This window comes from Amblyomma maculatum, unplaced genomic scaffold, assembly GCF_055883805.1.
Source record: "Amblyomma maculatum isolate TAMU_Amacu unplaced genomic scaffold, ASM5588380v1 scaffold_14, whole genome shotgun sequence".
Lineage (NCBI taxonomy): Eukaryota > Metazoa > Arthropoda > Arachnida > Ixodida > Ixodidae > Amblyomma > Amblyomma maculatum.
The window spans coordinates 483821-498038 of NW_028146739.1; the positions used below are offsets into that span (position 1 = coordinate 483821).

The 14218-nt window shown below is 44.0% G+C and overlaps 1 protein-coding gene across 5 annotated transcripts in view; it reads right to left on the bottom strand.

Annotated features, from left to right (window-relative positions):
* LOC146172058 (ubiquitin carboxyl-terminal hydrolase 8-like) overlaps window positions 1-14218 on the bottom strand; it is a 469773-nt gene that overhangs the window by 435129 nt on the left and 20426 nt on the right. For 4 of the 5 annotated variants that reach the window (XM_084586092.1, XM_084586091.1, XM_084586093.1 and 1 more), the window contains one exon: window positions 8073-8217. The exons of the other annotated variant lie outside the window; for it this stretch is intronic. In XM_084586092.1, the coding sequence (XP_084442218.1) occupies window positions 8073-8217 (145 nt within the window). The remainder of the gene's footprint in view (window positions 1-8072; window positions 8218-14218) is intronic. 5 annotated transcript variants of the gene reach the window in all.

A 14218-nucleotide genomic window follows, 5' to 3' on the forward strand; every position in this document is an offset into this window, starting at 1 on the left:
AGTGCCGCTGTGAGCCTTCACTTTCCATCCTTCTGAAGGGCTTGTCCACTCTCAACGTCTGCAAAATTTTTAGACTTGACGCCTTTTGAGAAAAGCAGCACTGATGCTCATATTCCTGGCCAGCCTGATCTCTTTCTGTACCTTTTCTCTCCTCTTTTCTGAGTGCCCTTATCCTGTACATCAAGGTAATGTTGAGGCGCCTTTTTCCTTCAAGACCCGTGCTGACTGTAGGGAAAGGGGGAAGAATATTTTTGCAGGTCCTGGGTGTAGATTTTTTTTTTTCCCTCGCTGCTGGTGCTCCTCAGTCAAAAGGCATGATGCTTGGGGATGTACAGTGAGTGCCGATTCTGTGCATTAATCGCAATCTTTGCTTTCATTCTTTTTCTTCCAGTGGTTTGGGAGGTTGGCTGGTTAATCAAAGCGACGCAGGGACTCGGAGTCATGAATCTGCTTCTTCACAGCGCATTGCAGGGATTGTGCGTATGCTTAGTGAAAACGTCCAAGGGTACTTACTGACTATGCGGGGCTGCAAATATTACCTGCACATGAGTTAAGCTGTGAAACTATAGCAGATGTTCCAGTGCACGCGCACAGAAGCAGTCAAATCCTTAGCCCTCCCTCCGCTGCTACTCAAGGCCATCGCAGCCCATATCTCACTGTTACGAAAAAAAAAAAGGAAGCAAGCGTGCATACTGCTCCAGCCGTGCTTTGCTAAACTGTTAAACTCGTTTAAAACCGCGCCATATGCGTTGGCCAGCCTGCTCGCACATCCTTTGCACACACAAATTAAGTAAGCGCCCAGGGCAGCTCGAAGACGACACGCGTTTGAACGTGCTTTGACCCTTCGAAGGCCAGCCTGCCAGCCCCTCCTTTCACCCTTCCCACGCATTGGGCTTGAGAGATATCTTGCAGCCTCCTCTCACTCGCTCTAAGTAGATGGAAAAAAAAAACACCAGCAGGAGACACAGAAGTGACGTAGACAAACGTCAATTTTGTGTAATGTGATTGTCCGCCCAGGATCTGCAAAAATAATCTTCCGCCTTGCACAATGTTGCAAGTAGATGTCAGTTTTGGTTTCGCTGTCGGCAGAGTTGTTCAGCTACTTTTGGTGCAGGCGTGGCGCAGAAGTAGGCAAAAAAATCGATTTTGTAGCAGCATGTAGCAGACTTCCTGATTTGGCGCAACTTGCTCTACCGCTGGGCTATTGATGTATCCTGCAATCAAATGCTTAGTGCTCTTTACGATGATTAGCACTGTTCAATCCAATTCACTTATTGCTGGTAAGTAGGCAAGCCTACATGCATGGGAAAATATGAGGGTGTTTTTTTTTTTCCTTTTTTTCTCACCGGACCAGATATAACAACTGGTTATCACAATTGAATTTTCTGGTTTTCTGAATGTCGTTATAAGTGGACTGCACTGTATATTCCATGCCAGTAGTAACACAGGCAAGGCCATGTGGTCAGCATGAAGTGCCGATTTTCAATCGTGAATGTGGAAGAATGAAGATAATTTCAGTAGTATAAGAGCCCATCACGAATTGTGAAGTGAGGCGTTGGAATGGTCGAAGGGTATGAAAGAAACCCGAGATGCGATCCAGGAATATTTGGACTGCTTGACCGCCAAAGACAAGGAGATGGGGAAGTCGCTTTTAGCTGGCAGAAGGGAGTGAGACCATGCTTTCTTCCAGAGCAATACACCAAACGAATGCCCTCTTTTTGAAGCCGTAAGGCCCAGCAAGTGGCCAGTTGGATATTTAAGGGAGGACAGCCAACATAGGAAATGGTGGTCCGTAACGACTTCCAATAGTTAGCCGTGCATGTAAGGTCGGAATGGCTCCTCAGTAACTGAGTAGTAGGTTTCGTCAAGGTGCCACTCGCGTATGCTAGAACATAGTCAACCCACTCGGGTTTACAGTGCACGAGAACTGCACTGATGCCATCCGTTAGCACCTCAGTGGGAGCAATAGGGGACGGTGAGGTAAACAGTTGGCCCAGTGTGCTGAACGCTTTGTCACATGCGGAACACCAGCTGGAGAGCTTGTTGCTTCCAAGAAGGAGAATTGTCAAGGGTGCGATGATGAAGCAAAGCAGCGCCAGAAATAAGAGCAGAGGCTGATTAAATTTTCAAGTCCCTTCATCGTGGATGGTTTTAGGAGCACAGTGACAACACCACTAACTTCAGCTGGGTTGGGAAGCACACCATCCTTAGAGATGACATGGCCCAAAAATGTCAATTGGTGGTTGACGAAGTGACATTTTTTAAAATCCATTTAAAGGCCAGCCGTAGTAAGGCATTCCAACACGTCTGAATTGAGCGAGATGCATCGGGAAATCTAATGAGAAAACAACGTCATCCAAGTAGCACAAGCAGATCTTCCACCTGAGGCTGCGCAAGAAGACGTCCACCGTGCACTGAAACGTGGCAGGTACATTACACAGTAAAGATGGCATGACGTTCAATTCTTACAGTCTGTCCCGTATCACAAAAGGTGTCTTGGCAAGGTCAGCATCGGCCAGCTTAACACTTTTCTGCGCGCGCCTATTCCAATCGAGAACCTGTTATCGATGGTTTCACAATTCGAATTTTCCCGCTTTCAATGTGCTCCTTGACAAGTGGCGGCATCCAGTGGGTAATAGAACAACCCCTTTTTCAATTTTGCTTTCAGTTTTATTTTTTTCCGCCACGTCGCGGCCGTTCTTATAGTTTTCGAGTGACGTAACCGGCGCTCGTTACTTGCAAAATGGCGTTGACGTCGCGCGCTGCTGCTGCTGCTCAAAAGCGGGCCGTTTCCACAGATACTGACGCATCTGAGTGCTCACCTGTGAATGCTAACAGCAACAGTGATGACTCGCAAGACGAATTCAGCACCGACAGCGAAACTGCGTCAAACTGACCAGGAATGTCAACGGCCATGCCCCGGTAGGCTTCTTTTTCTCTTTCGAAAAGTTCCGCTTTTGCTGCGCGCTGATGGGTAGAAATCAGAGTGTTCTTAAAGTCATAACTGTTATCTGCAGGGTCTCAACGTCATTCAGGCAAAGCTACTTGCCAATGGCAGCGCAGAGAGTCCTGTTTTCTCCTAGGAGACAGCCAGGGGTCGACTTTGGCATTGCGCGTCGCAGCACCGCAAGGCGCTACTCCAGAGCCATCGATTTCTTTCTGCTATTCTTCACCACGAAGATCATCAAGGAGATAAGCATGAACACGAACAAGTATGCGTGGATGCATATTTTGGAAAAACCTTCCTATGGCGTAAGAGACGGAACTTAGCGAGCTGTCACCCCAGAAGAGATGAAAAAATAAAAATAAAAAATTGTCCGAGCAACTGCTTGGATTTGGTGAGCCACAACCTGGAGACCCTGATGTTCGCCATCTGTTTTGGCCTCATGATCAACCTCAGGGGTTGCAGCACAAGTCCCAAAAAAGAGAAAGGTACAAGAACTGCAAATTGGGTTATGAAGAAAGAAAGATGGAACAAGAAACAAATCTTTTTCTGTGAGACATGTGCAGCAAACCTCTGTTTCACGGCAACAAGGAACTGTTTCACGCGGTGGCAAAATAGTCATGTGGTGTAATGTTTTCTTTCCTAACTTGAGTTAGAAAGCTGTTACTTAGAAAGCTGGAGTTTGCAGCATTGTTACCTCGTTCCCTGTTCTAAAAAACGTATAATTTTTTTAATGTTTTTTTTATGTGATGAAATTTTGCTGTTTTCATGAATTTTTTTTAATTTTAACTGCAATTTTTTCTGTTAATTTTTTTATCACCTATGCAATAAAGATGTTAATTGTGATGAATACCATTGTGAAGAGAATTTCCTCCTCTATAATTTGCTACCATACACTCCTGTGCCAAGCAAGTTCTTGTAAAAACAAAAAAAAAAATGTTTCTGATACCACTCATAAACCCCTACTTTTCCCGCGGACAGGAAAGTGTTAACTTGCCAGTACCCTGAATGGAGGACTAAAGATGATCTTGAAAACAGTCAAGGTCACCGTCAATTTGGGGAAAGAGATAGACGTCCTTGCGGGTAATTTTATATAAGCACTGATAATCAATGCAAAAGCAGATTGAGGCCATCTTTTTTTGGTGACAAGAACAACAGGAGAGGGTCAAGGACTATGCGAAGATTGAAACACGCGATGCTTAAGGATGTCGACCACCTGCTCTTTGATGATATAATGGTTGGTCGCGGAGACGCAGTACGGTCGCTGGCGCACGGGCAAGTGAGTACTGGTGCCGATACGATGGGTGCGGCCTAACGATGATGTGACAAACCAAAGGAGGAATGGAACTGGTCAAGCAAGGCAAAAAAGATGGTCAATAGAGCTGGCAAAGATATCTGCTCGAGATGGATCAGCAGAAGTGGCAATAAGCGCAGCTACTGCTTTAAGGCATGGATTATCATCACAACTGCTGCATTCAACCATCGAGGCGAAAAGCTGGACGCCTCTGAGACACTCTCCATAAAGAAAAGAGAGCTGAAAAGATTAATCACGGCCATTGCGCTGCAGCCAGCTTCAACAGTAAGCACAGCAAACAGCAGGGGCAGACAGAGGCGATGTGCGAAGTCATCGGAAGGTGTGATGACAGGCCCGTTGGAAAAAGAGTCGGAGAAAACAGAGCACAGCGGGATTGAAACATAGTCAGGCATAGTTAGTTTTGCGCACGTGCTGGTGCATTGGTGCCAAATCTTCTTCCTTACATCTCATCCAAAGCTCATAGCACAGAAAGCACACTGACTTCGGAGTAAGATAAGACAGGAGCACCACCACTGGTATGCTGCGAATTCGGCATGCATGATTTTGTACACGAATATCAAGCCCACGAACAGCTCTCTCTCCTTCTGCTCCCCTTTGCTCACCGATGCAGCTTAGGGGACATTTTCCTCCTTTCGCTATCCCCCTTGCAGAAAGCCTCATCGACGTGCCACGTCTTGACACTGCTGCCAAACAAAATGCAACTGCCGCGCTCGATCCAGTGACCAATGGGCGAAGAGCAGACAGCGTAGTCTGCTGGCTTAAAAACGCACAAGCAGATTCATGGTTGTCATTGCTTATATGACAACCTGTATCTTTTTCTTCAAGATAAAGCTCTGCCTGTGTTGTGTGTCTGCGTGCACCTGTGACAATGAATCGACAAGGGCATACAGACTAAAAACCATGCAATGAGATTACCAGTCTGCAGTACGGCAGACAGGTGAGAAGTGCATACTATGCACTTTTATTTCAATGCCGATGTTGCCTGTGAATCAGGGCATTGCAAAGGAAAAGAAAAATCATACTGTTTTGCTAATCCTAATAACATCCACAACATGGCCATCTACAGCGCGCAAGTGCATAGGGAGCTGCAAATGCAGGAAAGAGCCAGGGTGTCGAACGGAACCGAACCAGAATTTTTTCCGCCATCTTGGAACTGAACCCAAACCGGAACAGAAAAGAGGAACCGTTCTTCCAACCCACTTTTGCTGGCAACTTATCATTTTTTACTTTTATCGTTGCTTGTAAAACGCCTTCTTACTTATTTCCAAAGATGAATAAAGAAAATTACATTGCCACATGCACCAATCTCTGGTGTCGGGCTATCGTTTCATTTAGAACACTGCACTGGGCAATGGCTCATGGAGGAAGTTGCCCCATTCGAGAGCATCCCTATGTTCCAACTCAAAAACGAAATTCTGTTAAAAGTTACAGAAATAATTTTATTTTAATATCTTTCCACAATGAGTCTTATGGCACGTGCATAGCAGCCGTATGCGATGCGACATCAGCAGATGCGATATGATTGACCGAGACTTCAGAATAATAAGCCGATGCTGCTAGTGAGAAGGCCACCTCGAGCAGCCATTTAACGGTCCGTTCTTGAGTTGTATACGAACAAGTCTATTTCTCCTTGTCAATCTGCTCTTCCTTTTTGTGCCTAAGTGATGTCTGCTTGTTTTATTTCCTTTGGCAAGTTAAACTATGCCAAGCGTGAAGCTCCGGTGTTCAATGACTGAGTTCAGCAAAGAACTGAGTGGAATTACTGTTAAGCGGATTAAATCACAAGCTCTATTCCGTCTGCTGTGGTTCATGCAACTATGGCGTGGAAAACAAAAGTTCCGAGAAGACGGCACCATCTGCAGTGGAGAAGCGCTAAAGCCTGAGAGTTGCTGGTGCACATTGCGCACCCTTGTCGAACACAACCAGCATTCTATTGAACGCGTGTTTTATAATTACTTTACAGGAAAGGTGCAGTATTTCTTACTCGTGGAGTCTCGCTGACACATCTCGAGGGGAAATCTCACCAATGCGAGACTGACACTCATTGCACACTTCTGATCATGATCAAGTATCTATTGGGCTCATCCACTTCCAGTTGGCGTGACATCACATGCTTTGGACATCGACGTTGGTCGTATGACTTCTGACTGATTGTTCTTTTACAATTTGGCTATAATTTAATTAAACCCTTATTGACATCACTTTATTTCTGCAGCATCCTCGCATCATCCTCTATCAATCATAACCTTATGTTTGATCCTACCCCTTCTGAAGATGTCAGAATGGCTGCGGACACGTTCTGTACACAGGACCCCACCGACATAGCCAAGGAAGGCTTTCGATTGCCTTAAAAAAATTAGAGGGTCTCTTATATGTCTTGAATGGCAAAAGCCTACCCTTCTTTTCCTATCAATCGCCTCTCATTTTTTGCCTCTTATCAACGTTCGTTGCAGTCTACATATACTTATAATTGGTTTACAGGAATGGAAATGCGCAGTATCTGTCACGCTTTCTCCGGCAAGTGCACGGATGGCACACCATCGCTCCTGTCGCGCGGCGTTCCTTGGCGCGCGTTCAAGTGTGGCATTGCAGATGGCAGCAACGCTAGACAAAATACATCTCTCGGAATCGCACGGAATATGACAGATATCGCATATAAATCTTGCGCGCAACATTTCGTTCCATGAACATAGAAAGGCTTTCCTTAAAAGTATGCCTTTCATCACTTTATCCACCATCACTTATGCAAATACCTAAGACAGTCCAGAAAACTGGTACTAAAAGCTAGAAGCAAACTATCGAGACAAATTGTAACTAATCAGAAACCTGGTTGCGCGGTGATGAGGAAGGTCAGGACGAAAACCTTGAAGCAGGGAGAGGGACAAATTTAAGAAACTCGAAATACAAAGGCGTCCGCCTGCTTTAACTTTATGCAGCCACATATATCGTATATACATCGTTAGCCTTGGGGTGTATGCTTGATTCGACCTTGATCTGATTTCAAAGTTATTTAGTGGGAGCCCGGCGAAACATTGTTGTGCATGTAGCAGCCGAGGTTTTGCTCCAAAATAAAATTCATGTGAAATTCTGTGTACCTGAAAAATGCAGCAAGAAACAATATTTTTATTTAAGTTGCTTTCAGCACGTGACAGCTTTAGATGATTATATGTGAATGAAAATATCATTTTTCTCCCAACGTGCTCTAATCGTCGGTCACTCATTATAAACATTCTGCCGAGGTCTCTACAGACGGTGAAGTCCGTAATATCCGACGACAAAAACAATAGAACTGACTACTATATAAATTTTTAGCTTTTATTATATATTGGAATAGGAAAGAAAGCTGGGTATTAAAAAGTGAAGTAAAAACACTACCGAATTTATTTTCGAACCCGTTCGAACCGGTTCAGGCAGGGTCGAACCGGTTCGAACCGGAACGGAATGTGTCTCCGGAGCCGAACCCGAAAGGCGTGAACCCGAAAAAATTCCAGTTTGACATCCTGCAAAGAGCCATGTGAACGACAAACGCCAGGCATATATGTGAGAGGTGAGTGAGCAACGGACTACATGCCAGTGCAGCTCGACGATGCAAACTACAAATGCGATTGCTTGGGCTATATGCCAGCAGTGACGCAGGTGACATGACAGTGCATAGCCACAAACCAGAAAGCAAACGCAACTGCTGGAGCAGCGGTGGCATGCTTCCCCATCTGAGCATCATCTATCCAATCTGACTTGGAGCTTTCTTGGATGCAGCCACATTTTAGCCTAGAAATATCCATCATCACCAGACAGAGGAATGGAAAAGAGAACCTTTGTGGTTGTGTACTCCTTGTGCGTCCGTATGAATTCCACCATGCTGAAGTAGCGCATGTAGAGCATGAAGGACCTCTCCTCATCCCCTGTGTTCTTGTCAAGGTCAGCCGCCTCCAGAACCTTCTTGGCACTGGTGCAGAGCCTGGAGGAGGGAAAAAATGACAAGGCTCTCCCAGGGGAAAGTACACATGCATCCATTTCAAAAGATGCCTAATGCTCCCCTGTTTACAATAAGAAGATGAATGCACCAAGATAAACCTGAATGCAAGTACACAACTACATTTCTATCAATTTTCATCATTTGTGTTTCTTTTTCGTGGCATAATAATGTTGCCTTCGTTCATCCCTGCAAAGAACAGCTGAAGATGTTATAAAATTCAACAAGGGTCCAAAGCGCAAGAAGGTTAAGCACCCTTTTGTGCTGGCAAGTAAAATGATGACAAAATTGCTGTAATGGTGTTCCGGCTCCTCTGCGGCACAAGTGCCTATGAAAGACATTTCCAATGTTTGCTTGGAGGCAGAAAACAGAATGCAGCCCTCACAAATATTGCCGTCTCTCTGTAACCCTTGTGATGTCGGCAATTACACTTTACATGCTTAACCTTTGATTCTCATCTCGAAAAGGCTTACGGGGTGAACTAAAATGAAGAGTGGCCATACTCTAGGTTTTGCAAGCCTCCCATGACTTGAAACCATCTGTTACATTATAGCCATCGTTTAGCTCTCAGCATGAAAAGAAATTCGATAACATGATTTACTTCCTCTTGTTGGCACAATACCCATGTGGCTGTTCATGCTTTCTAAAGTGTCACTCCAAAGAAGGAAAAAAAAAATTTGGTGTAGCGAGGGACAATAATTTCTCCTTTCAGTTTGATTTTACATTACCTTAATAAATTTGCATGCAACAAAAACCTGCACGTGACTGAAAATGCAGATTTTTAGCAATTTCGATGCATCCTGGTTTTACAGCCCTTTTGTTGTTCCTAGCTGCATCAGCTTCAGAGCATAGAAAAATTTTTGATTTTCAGAATCTCTGCAATTGGTCTGTATCACAGTGTGGTGTGTACAGTTGAACATCCCAAAGCAACATGGAATGACATAGCAGGCACCTCCCACAGAGTAAGCACTCAAGTATCAGCCACTGAGGCAAGACTGGTTTATGCCACTGAGGCAAGACTCTTCCTCCCATTAAATTAATCCGCGAAATGTTTCTATAAATACATATTTTTAAGTTAGGTGCTCTGTCTTGCGGTGTTTCTGTTTTATTTTCATGCATTTTTCCTGATTTGCCTAGTGCTTTTTTGTAGTCTAATTATTTCTCCATTCACTGTTTATTCACTGTGTGGGTGTGACTTTCTCTGCTGTGAAATGCCGTCATATGCAGGGGCAGCCGCCCCGTCAAGCTGCTCTTTGAAGCAGCTTTTTAGCGGCTGCTCCTTTTCTTTCCTTGTAGTAAAGGAAAAAATAAAATTATTATTATTATTATTATTATTATTATTATTATTATTATTATTATTATTATTATTATTATTATTATTATTATTATTATTATTATTATTATTATTATTATGCTACGCAAAGTAGTATAAACCTGACAAGGAAGCTCAGCTGTGAATGAACAATACTCAGATAACCTGAATGTGACCACCACAGTCGAAGCTGGTTTTGTTTATAGGGTTATGAAGAATGTGGAAGACTCTAGATAATTTCAACCATGTGGGGTTCTTGCTTTTTGCCCCCATCGCAGCCAGAATGAAAGCCACTTGAGCGACCTAACCACTGAGGAACCATTTTAAATTTAGAGGCGCCAAATACCACAAGCAAAGAGCCCCACTGGTTTATTGTACAGAAAACATGTACAATAGTTGCCCAGTGTTGATTCACCCATCTAATTCTAACTCTTCTTCGACATAGGTGTATCCCAAGGAAGGTCCTTTGCTTTTTCTAATCTATATTAACCTGCCTCTAGAGTTCCTCTTTTCGCCTAATTTACCGTAACATTATTAATGACCGCCAATTCCTACAATCTGACCTGAACGCAGTAAGCTCATGGTGCTCATCCTGGTCGTTTCTAAAACTAAACAGATATCTTTCACTCGTCGTACAGCTCACATTTCAACCACTTACATGCTCAATGACAATGCTGTTCAAATAACAAACACTTACAAATACCTTGGCGTGCACCTTCAGTTTCATCTAACATGGCATCACCACTTCCACCTCACCCTAGCTGCTGCTAACCGTTCACTTGGTCTTCTTAAATGTACTCTCAAACACGCTCCTATCCATGTTAAAAAACTTGCTTATATCACTCTAATACGCCCAAAAATTGAATATGCCATGGCTATTTGGGACCCTGATCAAGCCTATGTTATCACCAACATCGAATCCATGCAGAACTGTGCTGTGCGTTTTATTTTTTCAGACTACTCACCTTTCACTAGCGTCACAGCATTAAAACAACGTGCTGAACTGGAAGACTTATCATGTCGTCGTAAACACACTTGGTTAACACTTTTTCATAAGCTTTATCACCATCCACTACTGCGCAGTGATTTGTTTCAGTCACCTGATGTCATTTTTCCACGACTTAATCATGCCTTCACAGCTAAACGCGCAAAGTGTCATTTATCATCTTGTGCCAATTCATTCATACCTTGCACTATCATTGAATGGAATAACTTGCCATCGCACATCGCTACAGAAACTAACATAAAAAAATTCCAAGAGCTACTTCACTGTGACGGAAATGTGTAGAATATTTTGGTGTTGTTTTTCTTTCCTTGTTTGATGTTATATTTAATGGTTTTTATTGTAATTGTTGATAATTGCATAGTGTTTTTTACAATTGTATCCCCCCCCCCTCTTATGTAATACCCTCCTTTGGAGGGCCTTTAGGGGTAACCTGAATAAATAAATAAATAAATTGTTACCACCTGCAGTCCTCCCGATTGCAGCACTACTTCGCTGCTGACCAGACCTCTGCTGACCTCGATCTATGGGCACTGATTCGAGCTATGATCCGCGAGGAACTCCAAGCCCTCAGCCCTTTCTGCCGGGATAGGTGCGATCATTCTTCTCCGCCTTCTAATGACGCCGGCCTCCATAACATCATTAAAGAAGAGTTGGCAACAATCACCCATCCTGTCGCACCCGACCCTCCTGCACCTTGCCTGGCACCGACTTAAGGTCATTTCACATGATGCGATTCTCACCGCAGCAGAGTGCGATTTCAGCCGCACAGCAACAGAAGGGCACGCCGCTCCCATTGCAAAGCAGCTGCAGCAGACTACCAACGAGGCGGCCGCCAGCCAATGAAATTTAGCCTGATGTGCCTTCTGTACGTAGTTGCGTAAAAAACGAAAAGTTAAAAATGTCTGTTTTGCGTAAAGTGCTTTAATTCGATAAAAGGACATAAATAAGATACAATATTTAATCTTACACGTGTTCTACATTTATTGTTTGTAAAATATGATGGTGCTGCCGCTCGTGCCGCACCGACAGAAATCGCTGGTGCCGCAAACATGTGAAAAAGCTGTTGCGATTGGCGCCGCAACGACACTGCGACTGGATAGACATTTTTCGCTCATGTCGCATCATGTGAACGGCCTTTACACTCACGTCGCTGCATCCCCCCCTCCTTTTGTCCCCCAGCCCCAACCAGCACCGCCCTACAACCACATCAATGCCATGGCAACAGCTCAACCTGCGCCAGCCTATTACGCACCTTGGTGCCCCTTCCGACCAGTGTGCTACTATTGTGGAATTCAAGGACATATATCCCACTTCTGTCGTCGACGCCTTCAGAATGTGCGCCGTGGTTACACCTTCAAAAGTGACCTACCTTCATTTATCAGCGCTGACCAGCAACGCATTGACTAATATAGCAAACTGGTGCAAAAACTGGCAGATGATCATTATTTCAGAGAAAACCGTATGTATCCAGTGACGAGGAAGAAAAACCCATCTAATTTTACTTATACAATTAATAACACAGAACTAAAATCAGTGGATGAATGGTCGTTCTTTCATCTGACCTAAAGTTGAGCAAGCAGGTTTCATAAAGCTCTCAGTGCACTTTTCTCCCTGAAACAATCAATTCCGTCGGCTTCCCCCCCTACAAAGTTACTGGCTTACACATTTTTGGATCACTCTATACTTGAATACAATATTATTTGCTGATTCCCACACATGAAGCAACTAATCGCCAAACTGGAGGGTGTCCAAAGAAGGGCCGTCCGATTTATATATAACAAGTATCGCAAACGTGACTCTCCTACGGACCTCATTAATAAAGCTTGTCTTCCCACCCTATGTACCCAAGCCCATTTTTTTACGCCTGAACTTCCTCTACCAACTATTGGTGGTTTGTGGTGTTTAACGTCCCAAAGCAACTCAGGCTATGAGAGATGCCGTAGTGGAGGACTCCGGAAATTTCGACCACCTGGGGTTCTTTAACGTGCACTGACATCGCACAGCACACGGGCGCCTTGCTTTTCGCCTCCATCGAAAAGCGGCCGCCGAGGCTGGGATCCGCTACCAACTATCGAGTCGAGATCTGAAAGTGGACGTTGATCAGTACCTGTCCCCTTCATCAACAAGAAACGCATTCAAAACACTCTAAACATTTAACAGATATTAGATTTTATTGTGACACATTTAAGAACTCCTTCTTTCCACAGTCAATTTGGGAGTTGAACGCACTACCAAACGATACAGTTAGCAGCCCGTCACTGCCTGTATTTAACTGAAAACTAATCATGTGTTTTGACTCTTATCGTACATATCCATCTTACAATCTTCCCGAGTGAATTTGTTTTTTACTTTTGAATATTTGTCTTGTGTAATCGTGTCATTGCATATTATTCTAAATAGACTGCCACACAGACACTATAAACCTATTTTGTGGCCGAAGTGACTTGTATTTAGCGTGAAATTGTAAGGCAAGACTTCTATTAGAGCATCCGATCGTTGTGTTAGCGATACATCTGTACACATGTACTCGGCGGAATGTGCCTTTCCAGACATGTTTTTGTGTTGACTGCTATTTGTTTTATCTGCCCCCTTCTGCGCATGCTCGATTTTTTCATATATAAGCTGTGTACTTCGGCTTGAATACTTCTTTGTCCCTTGTGTTCTTTTTTCAGATGTGCAGATTCTTTCAAGGAGTGGCAATACAAAAACCAGAGAACTGATTGATAATGCGTCTTTCATTTGTACATATCATCGCCATTATCCCGCGCCATTGCCTTGCCGTAAAGCGTAAGAGCAGTAAAGTCTGCTTCTACTAGGGTAAAAACCAAGGCAGTGGGCTTATGCGAAAAGTTACAGTTATCGTGCCTTCAAAAAACTGTCTCTGCTGCGGGGAAAAATGCTCTTGACATATTCTTCACAGCAAAGACACATAAACCTGATGTGCCGTTTCGAGCAATTGTGACGGAGCGTTCTACTTGGCAGAATGCGATTTCTAGGTTTCTGCAGAAGCACCTCAGCTCACTGAAGATAGACGACCCTTTCATGGTGGTAAATTCGGGCGAGGTTATAGACTACTTCCAGCAGTGTAACAGCCGTTCGGAGGCACTTGCTGCCTTTTCGATAGACGTAGTAGATCTTTTTTATTCGATTCCTCAGCCTGACTTATTAGTGGCAGTTCGAGACCTCATTGAACAATCACGGCCTCTGCAATTCCAGAATTCTTCAGGTTTATCTATTGGCGGCTTCATGGAACTTCTATCATTTTATCTTTCTTCCACTTTTATTGATTTCAACGGCAAACCTTTCATACAAAAGGCGGGGGTCTGCATTTGTTCTTGCATTGCGCCTGTTTTAAGCACCATCTTTTTAGCCCAGTGTGACAAGCGTATTGACATGTGCATTGACGCAGCTTTAATAGCTAAGATTTTCAGATATGTTGACGACTACCTAGTAGTTATCAGGGCAAGCAAGTTTCAGTGTAGGGAGGCCGTGGTAAAAACAGTGCTTGACGTGTTTGAGGTTTGCTCGAAAGGGCTTCGTTTTACTTTTGAATTGCCAGAGGACACCGGACTTCAGTTTTTGGATGTGCGTTTGATCTTCAGGGAGGCGAATGTGTGTTGGAGCTACAGGCCGCGGTCGAAAAAAGAAGTGTTGAGGTATGATTCGGC